The sequence below is a fragment of the Lissotriton vulgaris genome, chromosome 3_1 (genome assembly GCF_964263255.1).
Source record: "Lissotriton vulgaris chromosome 3_1, aLisVul1.2, whole genome shotgun sequence".
Lineage (NCBI taxonomy): Eukaryota > Metazoa > Chordata > Amphibia > Caudata > Salamandridae > Lissotriton > Lissotriton vulgaris.
Window position 1 is genome coordinate 66,970,646 of NC_141689.1, and position 25,797 is coordinate 66,996,442.

Sequence of the window (25,797 nt, forward strand, 5' to 3'; positions counted from 1 at the left end):
TGGTGGCAACCATAGTCAGATATCCACCTTCCTACACATTCCATTTGAGAAAGTACAGCATTGCTAGACCTGCCATCCTTGGCGTGGTATTCTCCAAATTTTTAACTGAGCCTGGACAGAGTTCGTGGAGATAAGTGACCAAAACATTTCATGGCGCTACACAGAGTTCCGCAAGCGGAGAGTGCGCTGGGTCATGCCTGTTCGCTTTAATTTTCAACGCCATGTGTTTGTCTTATGCTGGAAAATCAACTCAAATGGCACCATTTGCAGCCCATTCACTGTTTCTTTTCTGCCGCTCGGGTAGATTTTCTACTCGAGCATCAACTTTCTCAATGCGAACATAAGGTTTCTCAACGCGAGCGGTCGTAACAACCCGTGACCACCCACATTGAGAAATATGACTGCCCGCGTTGAGAAATCTCGCCGGGAAGTGGATTTTTCTTGCTCTCGCTCTCCAACTTGACGTTGGGGAGCGCAAGCAAGGAAACCATCTCGCCGGGATATGGATTTTCTTCGCTCGTGTTGCCCAACTTGACATTGGGGAGCACGAGCTAATAAAAAAACTTTCAGAACTCAACATGCTGGTTTTTGTTGGCTTTTGTCCTCTACACACTTTACCACTGCTAACCAGTGCTAAAGTGTTTGCGCTCTCTCATGGTACAATTGACAAACACCTAATGGGCACCTTTAACTTGCTTGTAAGTTCCTTTTAAATGATTCTGCATGTACACAGGGCCTCTAGATTAAATGCCATGTTAGGCCCTGCAGCACTCTTTGTGCCGTTTTAAAGCAGTCCAAGGTCTGCTACTGCAGCCTGTAGTGCAGGTTTAAACTGCCTTTTAACCTGACACCTAAACCTTCCTTTTTACTACATACAAGTCACTTCTAAGTTAGGCCCTAAAGGCACATAGGGTTTACGTTTTACATGTGCTAGCAAAGAAAAACTCCTAAAGTTGTTTTTACACTGTTGCAAAGCCTATCTCTCCCATTGACTAACACTGGGTTGCCCTATTACATCTAACAAGGTTACCTTTGGATTGGAAGCCAGTAGAGAGATGATGTATAGACGCAAATGAATTGTAACTTAAAATCGCCATTCATTATAAGGTCAGACTGTAAGTTACAATTCTGAAAATTACACTTTTAGAAAGTTGGCATCTTCTTGTCCTACCCATATGTGCCTTCTGCCAATTTTCTGGGTCACGTGACTGTAAATGGCTCTGCTGATGAGGTTTCTGTATTCCTCCCACACAGTGAAATAAAGAGGCAGAGTGTAGGCAGAATGGGCCATTCAGGCAGGATGGCGGGGGGCAGCGCTGTCCCCTGCCCCACTTCACTTCAAAGGGCTTGCCTCCAGCTCACACAGAGACACTAGTCTTTTGTTACCTCAGACTTCTAGGAGCCTTGACTGGGCAAGGGAAGAAGTTCCAGAACCATATTTAGGGTAGTATAGAGAATCACCCGCTTCAAAGGCTGGCACCAGGTATAAATAGTGGACCTCTAGGGCCACTCTTCAGTACACTCCAGCACCTGTGGACATTACAGAAGTACTGTCCGGTCCCCCATAGAATTGCCTTAATGCTACCAGAGGACTGACATAGTGCTTAAGCACTTCCTTGAGCCTAAGAAGGCTGTGGGGCTGCTTGAGGCCTGTCCTGCTCTCTGAGATGGAAGGCTGGACCTGCACCCTTCATCCCAGGCTCCCTGAATGACTCCAAGAGTCAGTTGGCTGACCTCCTGCATGAACTACGGGGACACAACAAGCTCCAGAGGTCTCCATGCAACTGACTAGCTGGCCTACTGCACTGGACCTGTCTGGACCTACAGCCGGCCCGCTGGCCTCTGCTGAAGAGAGTTCCTGATCCCCAAGAGATTCATCCCCAGGTCCTGTACCCTTGGCTGCATCAGCTGAGCTCTTTCTGTAAAGAAAGGTTAAATCCTGAAGTTTTGGGGATTTTGTGACTGAGAACGGGTTCTGCTGCCCACGACTATGCATGCCAATGCTAAGCTGGGGTGAACAGGACTCTTCATGCTACAGCGATCACCAGTCTTGAACAGCAACTCAAGATCTGCACTTAGAGCTACAGCAACAACAGCCTGCAGTCCCCAACAACTCGAAGATCCAGAAACAACCACAAGCAACACTTGACCAGATTTCCATATTACAGTGACAACCGTCCACAACGCCATGCCTGCTTGTCGTGCTACAGCAGCGGCCATCCTTGATGCACTCCCTGCTCCTCACGAACCCCTCCACTGCGATCGGAACTCTTCGCTCTGGACTTTTAGAAAGTAACTCTTTCAGCGGAACTGCCTGGCCCCTGTACCCGTCCCACGCTCCATAGCGACCGCCCTGAACTTGTGACTCTCCCGCAGGCTAGCACGACCAGATGAGCGTAAGGGACGCTTTGTGCTTTTAGAGCTATACTTATCTAAAACTATGAAATTGCATACTTCCGGTTCTACGGATTGGAGTTTTGTTGCTCTGGTATCATTTTATCATTTAAAATGCACTCTATTTTTGAAAATTAGGTTGGTATTTTTCTTGTGTTGTGTTTTCATGTTATAACTGTTACTCTGGCTTGTTTTATTCACTAGCAATTTTAAGTGAGATAAATCCAGGTATAAAGATAAGCATTAACATGACTGTTGACTCGCAGGGCTTAGTCCGCAAAACTATTTCTATGAATGGTTCTGTCTTACTCCGGACTCAACTGTGTCTATACTCACAAAAAAAGGTTTTTGCCCTTGGTTTCACCTCGTACTGTCTTTTTTCGTATAGTATTACTGTTTCACTAAAGGCACATTATGTTCCCCATCCCTCCTTCCTCTACACACAGCTTCTTTTTAAATTAAAGAATTGTGAAACAAAAAAACAAAAATAAAGGTTTTGTTAGTGTCCCATGTATTTCCTTGGCTAGGCATGTCTTACTTCAGGAAAAGCACAAGTAACTCATGTAAGCCTGGAGTAAATCAACTCCTCCCAAAAAATGCTTTATAGACTGGACATTCAGATACAATTCACATCTAAGACTATCAAGCAACCAATCAGACAGAAAGGAGTAAGGACATTGATGGGTATGGGGATCACCTCAGCAGGCAAATCCCCTTGTTGCCTAAAGCGCTGGGAATCCTTGCACCATTCTCCTACAGTTCCCTTGTACTTAACTTTCTCCCACTTCTTGCACTGTCTGTTACCCACAGCCAGGTCAGAAGGGAAGGGGCTGCGACCGGAGCGAGGCAGCCCATCGCGATCGAACGAGGTGATCAGCCCTGAGATCTTGAAGATGAGGGCGGCCCTCTTCTGCATCTTCACCTACCTCGACACCAAGACCCTGCTGAGAGCCGCTGAGGTCTGCAAAGACTGGAAATTTGTGGCACGGCACCCTGCGGTGTGGACGAGGGTGCTCCTGGAGAACGCGCGGGTCACATCCAAGGTAAGCAGGTGACGCAAGGGTTTATCGAGTCCTACTGATGTGTGCGATGAGTTGCTGCTACCCTGCTTTCTGTCATTGGTTCTTCTTTCTGCTAATGACTGTCTGTCAAAGACAAGATGCCAGGCCCTGCAAATGTAAACCCATCCCTCTAAAACTGGTTCTTGAATATGTTCCAATCCAGAATCTTGTTTATGGTTTATACTGTTGTTTCTGGTGTAGGTGTCTGTTGCAGTTTCTTGTTTCTGTTGTAGGTTTGCCTTCTTGATGTTTATTGTTGGTAGTGCACATTTTTGTTCCATATGTTTAGGTGCAGGTTCCTATTGCTGAGGTGCTTGTTTGCAATACTGGGTCTTGTTTTTTATGTCAGATCTATAGTGCATATTTCCTGTGTAGGTTCCAATTTATGATGTAGGCCCATGTTTTTTATGTTGAGTCTGATTTGTAATGCAATGTTAAGTCAATAGTTGAGGTTCCAGTATAGCAAGAAGGTTCAGATTTTTTTTAATGTTGGAACTTGTCTGTATTGTAGTTTTATTTCACGGTGTAAGCTTCTATTACTGGTGCAAGCTCTTATTTCCAATTCAGGCGCATGTTTATGGTGTAGGTGTTGATGGATGGTGTGGGTTTTTGTCCTTGATGTTAATCTAGCTTGTAATACAGTTTTTTTCCTTGTGGTCTTGCTTCCAATTTTAGAAGTAGGTGCCCATTTTGGATCTTGGATCTTGGGTCTCATTTTCAAATACATAATTTCTGTCCAGATGTACTATAATTGTGCATTGGGTTGCATCACTTTTGGGGTACAGCCCAGAATCAAAATCATTTTTGGCATTTTCTAAGCCACGCAAAGCTGTTTTGCTAAATACAAATGAATGCAATGCAGCATACAGCACTACCTTGCATTACTTTGCATCGGGAAGGTGTTATATGGGCAGAGAATTGGCTTTGCATGCATCCACCCATGTGTTTTAAGGTAAACACAGATTTTTAAGACTTTTAAACCTGGGTTTTTGCCAAAATGTTGCACCTACCCGACAGAGGCATAACAAGGAGAAACATCTTTATTTCTCCTCAATATTTCCGTATTCCGCAGCACACATACAAAGATAAGTATGCCTTATAAAAATTGTTTTTGTGCAGGATGTTATTTCTACCTTTTACTTTTCAGCTTGCTAGCCTTAGATTTTGCCTATGGAAGATTTCCATGCAGTAAGATGTTTCTATCTCATGCTTACTGTGATTTATACTGCTTCTTGTTAGCTATTCTCTCTCCAGCATGTCTTTGCTTTTGACTGCACAGACTTCATGTTGCCTCCACCAGTGTCTGACACCCGTTTCTCTTTGCTGCTAGTTCCTTGTGACGCTCTCCCAGTGGTGCACCCAGGCCCACTCGCTCACCCTACAGAACCTTAAGCCGCGGCAGCGAGGGAAGAAGGAGAGCAAGGAAGACTACATGAAGAGCACAAGGTGAGCAGAGCGAGAGAGCCCTGCGGGAGGAGTAGAAAAGGCACCTCCACCTTGAACATCTCACCCACAACTTAAAGACCACTGTACACCCTGAGACACAACAGGGCTCCTAGCGAATTTGCTACTCAACCATCCCTGTGATAGCTGGGCAGCCAAATGTAGAAAAGTCCATTATTTTATTTATTTGTTTATTTATTTATGTATTTATGTATTTGAAATGTTTATAAAGTGCGAACAAGACCCAGACGGGTCTCAGAGCGCTGTACAAAGAGAAAAACTAAGGTTGATGTGAAGAAACAGTAGAAGTACAATACAATAAAGCAACATAAAAGGAACCTGAAAGATAAAAGTAACTGTGGGTGCTAGGTAAAGAAGAGGTAGAAAGTGAGCAACCAGGTAAAAGCCCAACTAGATGGGGCCGAGCAATTTTAGCATCGAACAACTTCCAAAGAAAGCCAAAATACATTGTAAACCCCAAGTAAAAAATGATTGTCAAACATACATTTCAATACACAAAGTAAAAATGGTTGTCAAGCACGAGAAGGAAGTGTCTAGCAGACATAGAGACTATTGCTGTTGAAGTTCTTCCAACAGGAGCCATTTGACCTGTTTTTTAATGAAGCAGTCGAGAGGTTAGCTCTGATCTCCGTTGGAAGGGCATTCCAAATTCTTGGAGCCAGCCCTGGGAAGGTGCGATTGTAAGTTATTTTATTGTTGAATTTCGGTGGTTTCAGTAGTAGGGTATTGGAGCTTCTTAAATTTCGCCTGGAACCGGAGAGCTCGAGTTATTTTACTAGGTAAACAGGGCTATTGAAGTGTATAGCTTTATGTGTCAGACAGGCTATATTGAAAAGGATCCTTGCTTCAATGGGAAGCCAGTTAAGCTGCATTGTCAGGTGTAATATGATCATGCTTTCTGGCGCCTGTGATAAGTCTGGCAGGGGCGTTCAGAGTAGCTCTTAGCGGAGCTAACCTAGATTTAGGAAGCCCAGATAAGGTCACCAAGTCATATTCTACTTGTGAGATAACTAAGGATTGGACTGCTGCCTGGATGTCCTTGGGAGATAGGAAAGGTTTGATTTTCCTAAGACTGTTGGGCTGATGATTGGCACTCTTAATGGTGGCACTGATGTGACGTTGCATGTTTAGAAATTTGTCCAGGGTGTCACATAAAGAACATGCGGAGTCCACCTTATGCGGGGTGCAGTTGAGTGCGGAGATTTTTTTGATCCAGTTTTGCGTGCGGGCCTCGTGGTTGCGGGGGTGATCAGGAAAAATACTATTTTGAGGGAATTAAGTAACAGATGGTTATGTGTTAGCCATTGTTGAGTTTTTTGAAGTGCTCCATGTTATCTGGAGAAGAGATCTTCAAATACAGTTGAGTGTAATCTGCGTACATGTGGTACTGTATGTTTGAATCATTCAGAATGGCAGTTAGAGGTTCCATGAATAGGTTGAAGAGCGTAGGCGATTGTGCAGATCCTTGAGGCACTCCAATAGAGACCGTGGTGCTGGCAGCCGAAGATTGGTTGACTTTGATTCTTAGTGTTCGGTTATGCAGGAAAGAGGAGAACCAATTTAGGACAGGGCCAGATAACCCCATCCTATATTAAAGAAGGTTAATCAAGTTATCATGTTTGATAGTGTCAAAAGCAGAGGACAAGTCCAGAAGAATTTGAAGACAAGACGTATCTTGGTCAAGAGCTCTCAAGGCGTCATCAACAATGTGAGTTAGAGCTGTTTCTGTACTATGACCTGATCGAAAGTCTGACTGATGTTGTTCTAGGAGCTGAAATTTCTCAAAGTGGTCGCAGAGCTGTGTGTGAATGCATTTCTCAAGCAATTTCGCTAAAAGACATGATGTTGGTGATCGGCCAGCAATTTTTGGGATCTGTTAGGTCTGTGTTGGGCTTCTTGGGATGGGTGTTACTAGCCCCATTTTAAGGCAGTCGGAAATCCTCCCCTGTAAGAGAGATTGTTGGATGATCCTGGACCAGAGAGGCAGAATGGCCGCGTTGAGGTCTTTGAGCAACTTGGTGGGGAGTGGATCACTGAAACGGTTAGATGGTTTAAGAGATGCCAAGGAATGTGACAACTCCTCCAAGTCCCGTACCCAGAAGGTATTCCAACAGGCATTGTTTTCAGGTGTGAACTCCGTGGGTAAAGCGGAGCACACACTGCCGTAGGTACTGTCAGACCCAAGGAGCTCATAGACAACAGGTTAGCAGCGGCACGTTGCAGCTCCTGCTCAATACTCCTAGACTTTTCAGAAAATTGCACTGAGAACTCCTCCTCACTTGGTCCAGTGGTTTTGATTGCTGGAATAGGATTAGCCTTTTGTTTGATGATATCAAACAGTTTCTTGGGACGGTTTTTAGCGCTGTCAAGACAATCTCTGAAATGATCTGATTTAGCAATGCGAATGTGTTTGTTATAAGAGCTTCTCATACTCCTTAACTGTTTGAAACTGCAGGTGGAGGGGGCATTTCTCCAACGTCTCTCAGAGAGCTTCAGTTTGCGACGTTCATCGTTAAGGGCACCATGGAACCAAGGTTTGGATTGTTTGCAAGGAATCCTTTTGAGTTGCTTCGGGGCTGCAGAGTTGAGAACATTTGATATAGCTTTGAAGTAATGATCTGTCAACTCTTCCAAATTATTCATGTTAGTGGGAGGTTCCAGAAGATTCTTGCTCAGTATGGATAGGTTAGAGATGTTGATATCTCTCAGATTATGAGTCAGTTTCTTGCTTTTGAGCCATTGACCTTATCTAAGCAATACTTTTTCCTAAATGTGAAAGGTGATTTGGTGATGATCCAACCAATCACATGGTACTATGTCATCCAGTTGGATGATGTGATCTCTAGCTATGATGATGTCAAGGTTAGCGCCCTTGCAGTGGGTGGGTTCATTGCACGCCTGTATATAGTTGAGGTTGGAGAGGAAAGCCTTGAAAGAGCAAATGAGTGGATTATTAGAGTCATTCCAGTGAAGGTTGAAGTCACTGAGGAAAATATGATTAGGGTGGAGGGCTGAGCTGGCAGAGTTTACTCCATCAATTGTTCTACGAAAAGTAGGTTATCCCCAGGGGGATGATGGATCGAGTGAAGCACACACACAATATTGCCATTGTTCCACATTTTAGTGACTAGGAGCTCACAGGAGGACATCAGGTCCTCATGAGTCTGCTTCAAAACAAGACTAGACTGATGGATGCAGGCAATGCCCCCACTAGATTTAATAGACCCATTGCATCTGATAGTGTCATAGCCATGCGGAATTAAAATGTCAAGTATTGGGGAGGAGGAGTCATTAAGCCACGTTTCCGTAAGAATCGGCAGGTCTAATTCTTGTGATATTATGTCCATCTTTATGGCATACAATTTCCCCCGTGGTGGCACCTACATGAATTGTGGGAGCGGCTTCAGTTGGAAAAGATAACCATGGCAGAAGGTCCTCCAGCCCGGGAAAAGGCATAAGAGCTCTCTCAGCTGTGCCAGTCCTGAATATAGAGCGCCATATTATGATGGCATCCCCAGGGCACACAAAATAGATGCCCCCATACACTGGGCCTTTCTGCCATCATGTAACAGACATTTATATATTTGACTAAATGGGGCTGTAATGGTTTCATTGGCAGTCTTGGACTAAAAGACAAGAGAAGGGATAACGTCAGAGGAGCCTTTTGTAAGCGAGTGCCCGCTTCAATGTCAAATAGGTGTTCTCGATGGGGGCCCTCTAGCACAGAGCTCTCAGTGCTTAATTTGTAAAAACAAATTTGTGCCAGGGTCTTTGTCAGGAGATCATTGCAGCTTGCACCACCTATTGCCCTGCCAATGACACAACCAACACATCCACATACACATCTTCTAACCCTCGCACTCCTACAAGTGTGACAAATCAGACTATTCTAGGCCCCCAAAGCTATAAGAATGGCTTGGGTGGCAGGCATAAGTCATTTTTAAAGTATGTAGAATTACTAAACAGCTGTTGTTGTGGTCATCTTTAAATTAGACAGACAGCGCCACTATGTGGCAGACTGTCATAAGTGCCGGTGTTGACAATTCAGTGCCGGTGCTGAGTACCGGAAACCACAGGCTCAAGTTAAGCATTAGCTATGTTGCTTACTGCTACTTTGGACCTTTGTACGTGCACATACATGTGAAAGGTTTTTTGGGGGAATGCATCACCACTCTTCACAGACAGACAAAATGAGTAGTAATCAACGAGCCAAATGAGAAAAACACTGGCTTATAGATCAAGAAACATCTAACCCAAGAATATGTTTCAAAAGTTAAAACTGAGGGTTACAACTTCAAATAGTTGGGCTCCACAATATGACTGATCTGCCAGTTGTTTACATTCTCTACATCTTAGATTTTGTTCCAACACATTGTAATAACGGTCCACGCAGAAGTAATAATGCTGATAATTTTCATTACGTGACAGATCTAATTGAGCAGCTCCTATGTGTTACACGTCTGACACCCCTTCATGTAATTTTACTGCATAATTCCATAAGCTTCAGCTACATACATGGTGGAGTGTAGTAATGGAATAACAGATAAAATGATAACCCAACCCTAGGGAACTCTTTGCCGTCTTCGCTAAGAAAGATTCAAAACCACTTCAGTTTTCAGGAGCAACTAAGGACCTGGTTGTTCTCCTCCTCAGCCGCGCCTGCCTTCCTCCTCTGCTGTCATCTTACCTGTGGCTTGCGCTGGGAAGCCCCCTACCGGGGGCAGCTGTGCGCTTTAGAAACCATTTTAACATAAAATAACATTACAACTAATCACTAATTACAAACATCACTTATCATAGTATCAGATATTATACTTAGCAGTAACTACTGCACACATCCTTTATACAGCAGCAAACATAAACAGCACCTCACCATACCATACACAACACAGACAACACACAGCCCCTTTCCTTGGATGGCAGAGACACAAATAAAACACAATTAATAAAGAATAGAGGGCAATAACCTACTACAAACATAAACGAGTAATGGCGCCTTTTTGTGTCTGGAGAAGGCGAAGGATCATGGGCTGCTTAGGAGACTATCAACACTATAACAATTTGGCCTCCGTTTACAGTCTGCCCTCTATTAATGAGGGTACGTCTGCCACAGTAAGTAGAAATTACTGACACAATCACACATGCAGATTAGCTGCTTCCAAACATCCTCCTTTGCCATAGTGCCAGTTCCATCTTCATAATCCCCCCCACTAAGAAGACGCGCCTAAGCTGCTGCCATCACTTCTGATGCTAAACTGTACAAAACCTGCGAGTCGGGGTCCCTAAAAGCTGACCCTGCCTACCTGCGCTTGGATGACCTCCCATAGCAAGTACAACCAGGTAGAAGGTGGGCACCGTGGACAAATGCATAAATGGCCTTTCAGTTTGTCCCTTTCCCTGACTACACCAACCTGCTGTCCTCAACACCTTCAGGGCATTCCCAACCCTCCAGTTCTGCTGAAAGAAAGGCGCTGTGGCAAACATGTGAACAGTAGGGATGTACAAACATTTCTGCTGCACTGGCGGAGTTCACAGAGGTTTGCCCACTCCTTGTTCTGCATAGAGCGCGGAGTTCTGGCAAAACTCCACCAAGTTATGCATGGCAGAGTTTTTGCTGATGCACATTTCGCCAACGTTAATTTGGCAAGCGAGAATGTGCATCCCCATGATTTTCAGGTGCTAGAACACCTCCCGGCGTTCAACGCAGTAGTTGGGGCAGGTCACGATTGTTTGCATTGAGAAAGCTAACGATTGAGTAGAAAAATTACTCGAGTGGCAGAAAGAAGCAGCACCTTCTGTACTACATGGAACACTGAACATGAAATACTCAGTATGTCACATCCTATAGGCACAAGGACACTGGTCACAGACATAGATGAGGGACCACTGACATCACAGTATCACAGCTTTGTTGCCTCAGGCAGTTCTGCTGGTGATGTCCTGATCCTCTTGCATGTCCCACTGAATCAGGAAGCAGGTATTACCGCACATGGACTGATGTTTGTTTCATCTTTTTGCAGGGGCTGCCTAGAAGCTGGACTGGAGTCGCTGCTGAAGGCAACTGGAGGCAACCTGCTGATCCTCCGCGTGTCGCACTGCCCCAACATTCTGACAGACCGCTCCCTCTGGTTGGCTAGCTGCTACTGCCGTGCCCTGCAAGCCGTCACCTACCGGTACATGAAGCAATTACATTGTTTCTGATCTTTCTGGATATCTATATTTGTTGACTAGGATCACCCCAAAAGGCAAAAACCTTCCCTGATATATGTTCCCATAGAAATGCATACACTGCATCTATTCACAGATTGTATTTAAATGACAGTCATTTGTGTTAAAAGTTACATTATGCCTCCTATTACTTTTTGTGGCGACGTTGGTCTAGAGCCTTGAACCTCATGTTTGCTGCCAGTTTGGATCCATAACTCAGCCTCTCGTTGACTCTTTTCCTAAGTCCTAAACTACATAAGTAGACCATTGTCTTCAACAATTCCAGGCTACTTGCCAGGATTCAGCCTCAAGGTTTTGACACAGCTCAACGATGCACATATTCCAGGCACTCGTGTGAGGGGCCAGGCAGATATGAACAGGAGAGCGGAGCACCTGATAGAGCGCGCAGGTCACCCGGGTCACTAGTTTACCAAATTTCCACGCACTGGGCCCTGGCGTGCATACAGATGACAGTGTTTTGCGTGAACCGGGTGATTTTTTCACACGCTACTATGAGTAATTCAGGGGGTGACTCTTACACCACTTACTATTCATGTACCTGACTTACCACAGGCACATTACTCCTGATGGATTCAGGAGCTAGCAGTGGACAGGCAACAAGATTCCTAAAAGGAGTAGAACTATTATACACTTAGTACATTTGTCCACACTATATACCGTATAATGACCACAGACACCTGATGGGTTTTTAAAGTTTATGTAAGAAATTTCAGAATGAATATGCCAAGATAATGAGGCAAATACAAATCAACACATCAATTATCAGGATTAATGCCACAATGTAACTATGGATTAAGGCAAGTACCATTAGAATAATTGGGAACACTACGGGGTATGAGCATTGAGGAACAAGCTATTCAAACAAGCTTAAACTATGGCAAGGGACATGAGAAGGACCTAACATGTGCACTTAAACTAGGCTCCTTATGCTATTCTTACTAAGTTCACTGCAACCATGCTAAAGGGAAGGGGAAAAATGGAACACACTAGCACAATGTGACAGTTTTAATAATATCCTACAGGTAGGGAGAGAAGTGGAACATCACTAATAAACCATTGCATATGAATCACTTAAAAGGGTGATAAGGCTATATCACAGGCAAGAGTGCTTTATTTAAGAAATGGAAAGATAAGAGTATAGTCAGACAGACACCCACAGAGGATATTTACCTAGTACGAGAATGAAGACTAACCCTGGCCACGGGTCAGTTGGGACAAGATCAGGGACAGGACCCTCAAGGATTCAGGAATACCAGTCAGGACAGGATACCCCTCAGGATTTGGGTCAGGACTGGGCTCACCAAGGTACGACCAACCCCTGCAGCTTCGGATGCAACGCCTGCGTTACCCCCTCTCTGCAAGTAATCCGCCAGTAACCCCGATTGGGTTTTCGAATTTCCCAGCAAAGTGCTTCGCCAGCTCTTAAGACTATTTCCACCCCTTGGAGTTTGTGGAAAGTATGGACAGAGTGCTCCGCAGCGCTCTGTATCAATCACCTATAGAGTTTGTAGGGTCAGTGACAGGTCTGCTACTCGGACAAGTCGGACAATTTCTCCAAGCTATACTAAGCTAGTTATACTGTTTTGGGACCCCTAGACCACCCACAAATGTTGCAAGTGACAAATTCCCACATTATGATTGGTCAGGAGAGGTGACTTTGTCATTGTCACCACCTATAATTCAGTGTTCTCATCATGAATATGTAATTTTTTCATACCCGCCCCTTGGGTTCACGTTCCCAGGCATAGGAATATAGAAAACAATGAGAGTGCATGGTATATAGAAACAATGTTTCATAGTCAAGGTGGACTGCAGCATCTTCTAGGTGGGTTCCCAGGCGCATCGTGCTTCAGGAGCCAGCTGGCTTGTTTCAGCTTCTGCCCAGTGGGGTGTCTCCCATGTCACGTGACAGGGTTTAGAAGAGCTTCAATATGGAGCGGCTCCCCGTCCCCAGGCCCATAGATACGCGGTACATGAAAAGTAAGCGAGAACAAATTAGAATCACACGTAAAAATGATTACACTGTACACCGTTAGAGGCTTCACTGCACCCCTTACTTTATAATATCTATAGCATTAGGGTTTAGTGCAAAAAGACAGATATGCAGAAGCAGCGGTGGCAAGCAGAGAGCATGGTTAGAGACAAGCGGCCATGTTTGCAACAATGCGCATGTGCAACAATATCCCTCCAAAATGCGAGTGCGTCACATCACATGGGTATGACCGACGCATGCGCAGACTGGATTTCTGCGAAGCAGCCATTTCCGTAGTGCAAGCATGGTTAGGATGAAAAGACACACAGGCAAGCCTCCTGGGGACACCCGCGTGTTGGGGAAAATGCTAAATAAATGACGGACAGGTTGAATAATATTATTACAAGTTAGGCGAGGTTCTTGATTAAGAGCAAGTCGCTTTACGTGCGAATCCTTGCTCCATCAATCCCCTCTTTGATGATATTTACTATCATCACTATAAAGGAAACAGATGCCAACTTCATTCTTCCATATCATCCATCTCAATTTCAACAGACTTATTGTTGAGTTTTTTTTCGGCTTCTCTATGAGAGTGGTGATTCTTAGCTTTCTTATAAATCTGGTTTCTCAATTCTTCTAATTCTAGCTCATCAATATTTCTCTTCACTCCTCTCTTATTCACAGTGTACTTTTTGCATTTTTGACATTTACAGCATATGAATATGATCAATACAATCACACCTATTCCAGCTATTGGCATCAGTATTTTCCACAGAAGATTTTTACCTAAGTTAGAAAACCAACTACCTATAGAGGAGAGACCTCCAGTTAGTCTCGTCCAGGCACTGTCAACCTCCAATGGTTTGAGTTCTTTTTCCAAATTAGTTATGTTCCTTACGTATTTCTTAAGTTCGATACTTTTGTCAGGTATGTAGGTGCAACAATGTTGCGCCTTCAGCATCCTGCAAACTCCGCCCTCTTTTGCCAATAAGGTGTCAAGAGCAAGGCGATTCTGTAAAACCATTGATCTGATCGCAACCATTTCAGTATTGACCAGCAGGAATCCAGCAGCAGTGTCAGTTGATAACCGATCTACTACTGTAGACAATTTGCAGATTCTGTGAGTATTTAGAACTACCCCCATTCCAGGTATCAGTGCACTAAAAATATCACCTACAATTTCTCCTACACTTTCACGTTTTCTACGCGCTAAGCTATTAGTTTCTTCATCGCTTCCAGCAGCATTATTCACATGGTATATTTTTGGGAAGACGATGCCAAAGTAGCAGCTTCCATACCAGTGATCCGGCAATTTGAAGTAAGCCTTGTTCCCACATATATAATAAATTCCGGGAAACACAGGTTCTGACCCATTTTTGAAACCCCAACCTCCAATTACCTTGTAATTATGTTCACACTCGCTGGAACCGATGAATACATTGTTATAATACTCTGTCCTTTCTCTATGGAGACAAAGTTTCCCTTTCCGTTCAAAATCCAGCAACAAAGCAGGAGTAGCTTCGCCTTGTGAGGTGTTGTCCATATGTTCTGCCCACCTAGGGACTCTATCCTTTTCGTCATTTGCCTTTTTCTGAAACTTTTCTCTTCTTCTATCTGCCATTTTTATAAACATCTTTTCCTGCTCTTGCAAGGAACAGGTCAGATTAGCTTGTCTTGCTTCATTTAAGTCTATTTCACCTATGGTTAGGAAATATTCTCCCATGTATCTGGTCACCTCACTTCTAATATGTACAATGTTCAGGTTTCCACGAACAGGGAGTTCTGAAAAGATTACGTCAGTGTTTGAGTAATAGTACTGTAAAGTGCTTCTATAGAATAAGCTGGCTAGGATACTACAGGAAATTCCATAGGTTAGGGGTAAATGGTGATATGTCACACCTTCAGCTACAGACGTAGGTAGCTTCATGCAGACATAACAATCTTCTATTTCCATAGCTTCTACATAATGCACTAAGAGGTTAGCGAAAACATTTAAATGTGTCCTGTTTCTCATCTTGTGAAAATGTAGTCCACCCTCATCTGATGCTTCTAATTTAGGTCGTGTGTGTCTCAGGCTAACTGTATTGTCACGTTTTTCTAAACTTCGTGATGTTTCTTCAGTCTGTACAACTTCTGTGTCTAACGTCTCGGGTTCAGTAGGGGACAGGTTAGGATCTTTGCTTATCATAAAGGGTATAAAGACTGTTAATCCTATCCATATCACTGTCAACATAGCTACACTACATAAGCATACTTTACAGCAGGTTTTGCAACAACTAAATCTGGATCTTCCATTGACACTTGAATCAGACATTATAGCTTACAGGTGGTATTTCGACCCCTCTTTGTTTCTTTACACCAGTTGCTCACTTAGGCGCGTTTCAAGGAGGGTCTTCGTCAGAACTCCGATCAGCAATGGACTCTTCGTCACTTTTGCCACTGTGGTTGGGCTCATCAATTTCTTCCAACACCAAGTAAGTCCATTCAGGGCTCCGATACAACCTGTTATGTTTCTTTACTCTGTCGCTTTTTCTCAGAGACTTTCCTCGGGCTTCTTTCCTTTCACTTTCAGCCCTTTTTCGGTCTTTTAGTTTTTCTTCAACTGTTTTTATTCGGAGTCTCAGTCTTTTGATGTATCGGGGTTCACCCTTGCTTTTGTGGCTTTCAGTGGTCGAGGAAACTTGGCCTTCCTCGTGCACTCTTTTGATTTCGCTTCGTTGTGGCACTGTTGTTTTGGCAGAGTCTATTTCCCTTCCTGACTGACTAGTTCCAGGTCTTTCATCTATTTCTTCTGCCTGGTTTCTAAGCTGGCCTTGTTCAGGTTGGAGTTGTACTTGTTCTTTACTTTCAGGTGATCTGGATTCTGTTTCCTGAACACGTTCGTCTATATCTATCTGTTCCTGTTCATGCACTTCGTCCCTTGATTTTCTTCCGCATGAATTTCAACTTTAATCACTATCTGACCCTTTCCAGATTCTGGAGTTTCAGGAGGAGTGTCGACGACTTGATCTGTCCCTACTTGGCCTATTTCCTGATCAGGTTTGATGTGAGTCTCGATGACCTGACCTTCGTCCTCTAATTCTGTCTCACCTGCACTATCCCACTCACTATCTAGGTAGGAATATTTTCTGGTTCGTATTGGATCAAGAACCTGGTCGTCGGCAGGGAGCCAATCAACGTCTTGACTTGTGCTCGGTAGTTCAATGTCAGCGAGATCCGGACCCTCTTCAGGAGTCTCCTCAGCTGGACTACCTTCAGCTTCAGTCGCGTTTTCTCCGGTTACCCGCTCCGTGTGGCTGGCATGGATCCACTTCGGTACACCAGCACACTTTACAGCAGTTGTGGTGACAAGGATCACTTGTCTTGGCTTTCCCCACTTTGGTCCAAGGCAACTCTTCCGGGTGTGTTTTTTTAACACCACCCAATCACCTGGTTTCAGTTTATGTGCTGGAGTCTTGGGCCAGTCGTCAGCTGTCTCTCCAATCTGGTGAGAGATAGAACGCACTTAGTCACCCAGCTGCTTGCAGTATTCTAGTATCAAATCATCAGAAATACTTAGCAGTTTGTGTCCAGGTACCCATGCCTGTCGCATCACTCTCCCCATTAGCACTTCATGGGGGCTCAGGCCTGTTTTTCGGTTCGGAATACTTCTCAAACTCATCAGCACAAGGGGCAAAGCTTCTATCCAGTTCATTTTGGTGGAATCACACATTTTCGCCAGTCTGGACTTTATCGTGCCATTTATTAGTTCAACTGTTCCGGAAGCCTCTGGATGATATGCACAGTGCAGCCTTTGCTCCATTTTAAATGCTCTACAGAGTTCTTTTAGGACATCGTTGGCAAAGTGCCCACCTTGGTCTGTTTCAATCGTCTCTGGAATTCCATATCTAGGTATCAATTCCCTGAGTAATAGTTTGGCTACAGTTAGGGCATCATTTTTCTTTGCTGGGTAGGCCCATCTAGAAAATAGGCAAACTATCACCAGGACGTATCTGTATCCCTTGCACATGGGCAACTGGATAAAGTCCGCCTGCATCCTGACAAAGGGACCTACTGCCTTTCCAATTGTACTTTGTTCTACTACCGTCCTCTTTCCTGCGTTGAATTGCTGGCACACTAGGCACCTCTGGCAAAGCCTTTCCGCTTGGTTCCTGAATTTTGAATTATAGAACACCTTGTCAAACACACGACACATTGCATCCCTTCCCATATGTGTTGGTTCATGTATCATTCTGACCATGGGGTCTACCAGGCTGTCGGGCAGTACAGGCACACCAGTTGGGTTAACCACCACACCATCATTCCTTATTCTGCATTCGTTCGCCCTCCATCTGCCTTTTTCTTCCCTGTCTGTTGCCTGTTGTAAGTCTCTCAATTCCTCCCATGTGGATACACTTTCAAACAACATCAGTTGGCAGCTGTTTCCACCACCCCATAATCCAATTTGAAGGGACATTTTGTGTCGGGCACAAAACTGAGCGATTTGGTCAGCGTATCGATTTCCGGCTGTCACATCATCATTTCCAGACCTGTGAGCCGCACACTTGACCACAGCCAATTCTTTGGGCAATTGAATAGCTTCCAGTAAGTTTTGTACCACCTTTCCATTTCTGATAGGGGTACCTGAGGAAGTCATGAATTCTCTTTGTAACCATAGTTGGCCGAAGTCATGAACAACCCCATAACAATACTGGCTGTCAGTATATACAGTTACTCTTTTGTTTTTACCCCTTTTACAAGCTCTTGTCAATGCGATTAGTTCGGCAACTTGTGCAGATTTTACTTCGCATAGGTAAGATGCTTCCAGAGTTGTCGTCAATGTGACTACAGCATAGGCAGCACTTAAACCTCCATCTTCATGTCTCAAACATGAGCCATCCACAAAGATTGTAAGATCCCCATCAAGTAAGGCTATTTCTCTGATGTCAGGTCGTGGCTTAGTGCTGAATTCTGTTAAATCGATGCAGTTATGCTCCATTTCATCCTCTGTTTCTACATCCAGAGGAACGGGTAACAGTGTTGCCGGGTTCAGGACATTGCACCGGGAAATAATTACATTCTCAGCACCAATTAAAATTCTCTCATATTTAGTCAGCCGACTAGGTGTGAGATACTGGGTCTTGGTTCTCGTCAGTAGGATTACAACAGAGTGTGGAACATATACAGTGACAGGATGTCCCATAACAATGTTCTCACTCTGTTCTAGACTTACACAAGTAGCAGCTACTGCCTTCAGGCATCCGGGTAATCCAGCAGCCACTGGATCTAAGGTGGCCGAAAAATAGGCCACGGGACGCCTGACCAGCCCATGCTCCTGTGTCAGGACTGAGAGTGCACAAATTTCTTCATAGCCTCCTCCCGACTCATTTTTACTCGGGGCTTCCCTTCTCCCCCAGCGTTGGGATTCTGGGCATTATTATTAGAATTCAATTTACTTAACTGCTTTTCTTGCTGTTCAGCCAATTTCACTTGTGCCCACTTAACCTTCTCCTTTAGGGCTTTCTTCTTGTTTTCTATCTCATCCTCGCAGTACTTGGCGTACTTGAGGACATCATCTATGGGCTTACCCTGCCAACTGATTTTATTATCTTGAATCCATTGGGATATTTCTGGCCTCAATCCTAGCACGAATCTGTAACTGAAATGGGTCATGTCCTTCATGTCCACATTATCGATTCCACTGTAAGTTTTGAATACCTGCAGTAACCTTTCGTAAAAGGAGTGGACGGTTTCATCGCGTTCTTGGGTAGTTCTATCTATCCGGGTCCAATCAGTTTCTTTTGCGGGCACCTTTTTCTTTAGGTATTGTATGACTTGTTCATATTTCCTCATTACTTCAGGTGAGGGAGCTCCGGTTTTGGGGTCTCTCACATATTCATCATTAGGCCAATCAATTTCAATTTTGCATTCGGTCCATAAATCTACAGGCACCACAATGTCGAAAAATCCATCCAGGTCTTTCAGAAGGCACTTCTGAACCTTTATGAAGCGTTCGACCTGTCTGTACCAGTCAACTGGTTTCTCCCGTAATTTTGGAAAGTCATTTGTAAATGACACAATATCCTGTCGGGACCAAGGGACATGAACATACTTTCCCCCAGGGACCTCTCTCATGGGACACAATTTTTCTGCGGGACCTACTTCTTTAAGCACGTATTCTGAAGTTTGGGACTTAGCCCTACTGTCTTCCTTTTTCTTTGCCCACCGGGTTTTCCATTTTCCTACATCCCCCCATTTCTGTAGGAGTTTCAGTAATTCTTTTATCTGGATCTGTTTTCCTACTACATTCAAGCTCTCTAAGTCTTTGTCGGAAAAATCTGCTCTGTAGGGTTTCTGAAGGACTTTGGAACGACTGACATCGATTCCCATGTCTGCGGCAGTGTCCATCAATCTCTCATGGAGCAATCTAGCGTTCCGGGTAAGGTTTTTGCTGATGAACAGTAACTCTTCTTCGTTAAAGGAGTTTAACCTGTCTAATCCTACATTTCCAGCCATTAGTTCCTCTATTTCTATCCTTAATTTATAGATTTCTAAGGGTTTCGGTTGGGGTGTGGTCTCTTTTTCTAACTCTTTGGTCCATCTGTCCAATTCTTCTGGAGATACTACTGTGGCTCTCCTGACCCAAGAGGTGCTTTCAATCATTACCTCTTTTGCCCCACTCTGACTTCTTGCCCTTGGCACACTTGTTCTAGGTTCCCTTATGGGCAGATCCATTAAGACCACTGACTCACATTCGCTTTCTTGATCATCATCTATGAGCATTTCTTTTCTCTGGAGTGGAATACTAGGAGTTGGCATATTTGGGATCATAACAGGAGGTCGTGGACTAGCCAGTCTGTCCCCGTAAAGAGGAATAGCTGGCCCGATAGTTACTGGGATAGTCAGTGAATCTGGATGAGGATGTATCTGGGCTATGGTCCGAACCAAATCATCTCGCTGTTTAGCTAGAGCTTCCTTCTCTCGCTCACGCAAAGCCTTTTCTGCGGAATTGTCGTGCAATACTTGGGGTACCAAGGGAGGGTAAATACTTGGGGCCGTCGGAGTAACCAACCGAGGTGGGTCTTCTCCAAACGGACGGTAATTCGGGACCGTAGAACTAGGTCTGCAAAACCCATCCCCTTCACTGGTTTTACTATCCATACCCGTTCCATCTGTCTCACTATCCCTCCGACATCTAGGATATTTCGAAAACGGGTTTGGTGAACTCAAAGGCTCTGATTCTGCAACATAGGGAGGGGGGTTTTTCATCAACAAATCCTCTAGGTGTTCATCTTCAGAGTCCCCCACGGCCATTAAGTGATGGGTTTTCTCTGTACGTTTCCCTTTCCCTTGTTCAAGTACCCCCATCATTGGAAACAATCCCTCAACCATCATATTCTGTCTCCACTGTTTCATTTTCTGCTCTTTGGTTTCTTTCTGCAATTTTGGATACCACCTACTCAAGCCCTTATCCATTCTGGGTCTGTCTCTTTCCAGAGCCTCAATCTCCCATTCTTCTAGTGCCTCGTACTGTGTTAATCTGGGTCTGGGATGCAATTCGTTCATCCGGTTTCTTAAGTTGAACAGGATTCTGCCATTAAAGGAACCATTAATAGGAAACGCTAGGACTCCGTCATCTGCAGTATATTTTACCCAATTTTCTAACCATACGCAAGTATGATACCCCTTATCAAACATCATAAAGGAGGCAGGAGTATCGGGTGGAGGAATGATCACACCCTCCCTGGTTCTAATGGGCTGATCTTTCTTGAAGTAATTCTTAATTTTGTCAGCAAGAGACATCTTCCTCTTAACTCCGTACATTTTGTTTGGTCTACCTCGTAAAATCTGTTCCTTATAGAAGCCTAAGTACTGTGGATTAGGTATAAACTCAGGATACCACATACACCTTTCCAAACTCTTTTCAAGCTCCTGTTGATTAATTTTGTTTACTTTTGTGCTTCCAATGCTAACGCGACTTCTAGTTCGCAGTAACCAATCAACGCAGTGACTACAAAAATTCTTGTCCAATGGGTGCGCGGCCTTTCGTAAGACGAAGTCTCACGCTCCGGCACTCACCCCTCCCTTACAATTTCAGCTTCACTACACACCCGCTGTCTGGACCAATACCAGCGCGGCACGGAGTGACGTAAGAGCAGTCTTCCGACCGACTCCCTCCTTCACAAGGTAACGGAAACTTTTAATTTTTCCTAAAGTGCGAGTGCAAATTTTAGTTAACAACACGCAACGTTCGCCGCTGTGTCTGAGTGTTCTAAATAGAAAGAAAAATTTTCTCTCACTACAAGTAAACCACTTCTGTCTACTTTTCATTCACTCCGGATAGACTTCTCTGTCTAACCTCCCACACTAGCAATATAGAACCTGATATTCCCCTGACTTATCCACTTATTTCCGGGATATATACTAAGTCAGGCTTTCACCAGCGGACTACCTTGCTTACCATTCAAGCTTCGGAGACCCTATTACTCTTTCCGCATGTGACCCTTACTAGGTGATATCACAATGGAAGTTTTATTAAAGGACTCGTAGCTATCATTTATTCAGATGCGAAAAGATCCTAATTAAGGCTTCCGGTTATTCCTAACCCTGCACTAATGACTCACGACAAGTGACCTCATCAGCTAACCGGATTCTGCTCACCGTTAGCTATAGACTTCCCCGGGGATTCGGACTACACTGAACGCTTACAAACAATTTTGTTAATATGACATATAATACTTATAGCAGCAATGCAAAAAAAAAATTCATTTATATAAACATAAAAAACAATCCTTTAAAATATTTGCGCAATATTTGAATCAATGCAATCAATAGAGCAGCAGCACATTTATTTTCACGGTTTGTTTACTCCTATCTTGTCTACCTATCTTAACTAGTCCTAACCATACTACTGCTACCAGAAAATTACTGATAGAGCGCGCAGGTCACCCGGGTCACTAGTTTACCAAATTTCCACGCACTGGGCCCTGGCGTGCATACAGATGACAGTGTTTTGCGTGAACCGGGTGATTTTTTCACACGCTACTATGAGTAATTCAGGGGGTGACTCTTACACCACTTACTATTCATGTACCTGACTTACCACAGGCACATTACTCCTGATGGATTCAGGAGCTAGCAGTGGACAGGCAACAAGATTCCTAAAAGGAGTAGAACTATTATACACTTAGTACATTTGTCCACACTATATACCGTATAATGACCACAGACACCTGATGGGTTTTTTAAGTTTATGTAAGAAATTTCAGAATGAATATGCCAAGATAATGAGGCAAATACAAATCAACACATCAATTATCAGGATTAATGCCACAATGTAACTATGGATTAAGGCAAGTACCATTAGAATAATTGGGAACACTACGGGGTATGAGCATTGAGGAACAAGCTATTCAAACAAGCTTAAACTAGGGCAAGGGACATGAGAAGGACCTAACATGTGCACTTAAACTAGGCTCCTTATGCTATTCTTACTAAGTTCACTGCAACCATGCTAAAGGGAAGGGGAAAATGGAACACACTAGCACAATGTGACAGTTTTAATAATATCCTACAGGTAGGGAGAGAAGTGGAACATCACTAATAAACCATTGCATATGAATCACTTAAAAGGGTGATAAGGCTATATCACAGGCAAGAGTGCTTTATTTAAGAAATGGAAAGATAAGAGTATAGTCAGACAGACACCCACAGAGGATATTTACCTAGTACGAGAATGAAGACTAACCCTGGCCACGGGTCAGTTGGGACAAGATCAGGGACAGGACCCTCAAGGATTCAGGAATACCAGAAAGCGAGCAGGTACAGCTCACGGACAGTCAGGACAGGATACCCCTCAGGATTTGGGTCAGGACTGGGCTAACCAAGGTACGACCAACCCCTGCAGCTTCGGATGCAACGCCTGCGTTACCCCCTCTCTGCAAGTAATCCGCAGGTAACCCCGATTGGGTTTTCGAATTTCCCAGCAAAGTGCTTCGCCAGCACTTAAGACTATTTCCACCCCTTGGAGTTTGTGGAAAGTATGGACAGAGTGCTCCGCAGCGCTCTGTATCAATCACCTATAGAGTTCGTAGGGTCAGTGACAGGTCTGCTACTCGGACAAGTCGGACAATTTCTCCAAGCTATACTAAGCTAGTTATACTGTTTTGGGACCCCTAGACCACCCACAAATGTTGCAAGTGACAAATTCCCACATTATGATTGGTCAGGAGAGGTGACTTTGTCATTGTCACCACCTATAATTCAGTGTTCTCATCATGAATATGTAATTTTTTCATACCCGCCCCTTGGGTTCACGTTCCCAGGCATAGGAATATAGAAAACAATGAGAGTGCATGGTATATAGAAACAATGTTTCATAGTCAAGGTGGACTGCAGCATCTTCTAGGTGGGTTCCCAGGCGCATCGTGCTTCAGGAGCCAGCTGGCTTGTTTCAGCTTCTGCGCAGTGGGGTTTCTCCCAGGTCACGTGACAGGGTTTAGAAGAGCTTCAATATGGAGCGGCTCCCCGTCCCCAGGCCCATAGATACGCGGTACATGAAAAGTAAGCGAGAACAAATTAGAATCACACGTAAAAATGATTACACTGTACACCGTTAGAGGCTTCACTGCACCCCTTACTTTATAATATCTATAGCATTAGGGTTTAGTGCAAAAAGACAGATATGCAGAAGCAGCGGTGGCAAGCAGAGAGCATGGTTAGAGACAAGCGGCCATGTTTGCAACAATGCGCATGTGCAACAATATCCCTCCAAAATGCGAGTGCATCACATCACATGGGTATGACCGACGCAAGCGCAGACTGGATTTCTGCGAAGCAGCCATTTCCGTAGTGCAAGCATGGTTAGGATGAAAAGACACACAGGCAAGCCTCCTGGGGACACCCGCGTGTTGGGGAAAATGCTAAATAAATGACGGACAGGTTGAATTAATATTATTACAAGTTAGGCGAGGTTCTTGATTAAGAGCAAGTCGCTTTACGTGCGAATCCTTGCTCCATCACACCCTCTCACCTGATAGAAGAGGGGCTATATTGCTGAGTCTACTCCGCCTAGGCTTTAACATCCAGGGATAGTGGTGGAAATGACCTGAAGAGGGCCTAGATGGGCTTTAGCTGAATGGGGTATTAGCAAGGCATGCCCTTTGTAATGTTGTTATCACATAGGAAAAAGAGCTGCCAGAGATTCCCTTGGCACACACCCCTGGCTCCTCTTTGGGGTGCATGCCAAGGGCACCACAGCGATCGATGAGAGTTTGAAAATAAGGAGGCGTGTGCCCAGCATGGACTATTGTGTTCGGTTGATGACGTTTTGAGTGGATTGTGTGCAGCGGCCTCGTCATGTGGTAAGTAGGGACAGGTTGTTGCCTCTCTGAGGGCGGCTAGAAATACTCATTCCCATATCAGGGATTTCACTCACTAATGAGCAGTTTGTCTCTGATCAGCTGCCTCTTTTCATTAAAATCAGTCTGGTGTATTTTGCCACCCAGGTGTCTCCGTGAGAGGCTTAACTTTCTTGACCATTACCCACCGCGGAGTGAGTGGTCACCTGAGGGAAGGGGTTCATTGAATCATTCACCAGCACAACTGTAATTAGGCGGTGAATGACTTCTGTATATGCTCCCCTGGCCTCTCATTGAAGTCAGTGCTACTCACAGCCTAGAGAGGTGGGATAGATACTGCTTTCCATACACACTGGGCGCGCAGGATGTGGGTGTAATTGGCTAGCTGGATGGATGGGCGTGTCTGCAGTTTGCTTGTCCTGGAGTGTTCTAGTCAGTTGGAGTTGCAATGTCTGAGGGAGTAGGAAGCCTCTAGAGAAGCTGCTGTCTTGACCCCTAGCACCGCCAGGACCTTGATATGTTGAAGAGCTGTTGAGGTGTCCTCTGCATGCTCCCGACCCATGGGAACGTGCACCCCAGGACCCATCTGGTGCCCCACCATGCCAGTGGATGGAGTGGGCTGGATCTGGGTGGAGCATGGCGCATGGAGGCCCAATGTAAAATAGTACGTCAGCATGCTCATTCATGCGGTGGGGGGGTCTAGACACCAGGCCGCCCCCCTCCATTGTAATTTTGGGTGCTGGCCTCAGAATCATAAGTCAGCTAATCAGAAGCTTAAACTGTATCCTACCACATGATCCTGTGTCAGGTCCTAAGTTATGAGTGAGGGTGGAAAATCAAGTCTCATTGTAGTCCCACAAGTCCAGCATTGGCCATCCCGCAATGCTGCAGTTATCCCTGCAGGCACCGGAGTGTGGCGTATGCGACTGTACCCAAATTGGTTCTCAGAGGTCTGACTAAGTGCTCCTTTTCCCATGGGGAAGCAAAAAGCTCCAGAGAAATGTACATGCAATGAAGGAGCATGGTGCTTAGAATGTGGTTCATGATTCAGAAAAGGGGGGGGGTGGTGATGAACAGAGTGTCTGAATTAAGCAGACCACTCTTACCCAGTCCAAAGATCAGGGCTTGATCCATCACCGTTATTTATCTCACTGCCCCATCCCAGCTCAGAACCTGGCTATATGCAAATCAGTCTGTCCCTGGCCCAGTGCATCATGGGAACAGGGCAGACTAAACTACCAAGCCAATTCTTCACCAGAAAGGAGACAAGCTACCGGGGACCGGTTTCTGGCATTTCAGCTGTCTTCGGCTCGGCTTGCTTGAATCCTGATGGAGCAGT

The 25,797-nt window shown here is 44.7% G+C and overlaps 1 protein-coding gene across 1 annotated transcript in view; it reads left to right on the forward strand.

Moving 5' to 3' along the window:
- Positions 1–25,797, forward strand: part of FBXO41 (F-box protein 41) — a 588,800-nt gene that overhangs the window by 448,503 nt on the left and 114,500 nt on the right. The window contains exons 6-8 of the mRNA XM_086960098.1: positions 3,205–3,437; positions 4,786–4,901; positions 10,940–11,092. Coding sequence (XP_086816224.1) covers positions 3,205–3,437; positions 4,786–4,901; positions 10,940–11,092 — 502 coding nt within the window. The remainder of the gene's footprint in view (positions 1–3,204; positions 3,438–4,785; positions 4,902–10,939; positions 11,093–25,797) is intronic.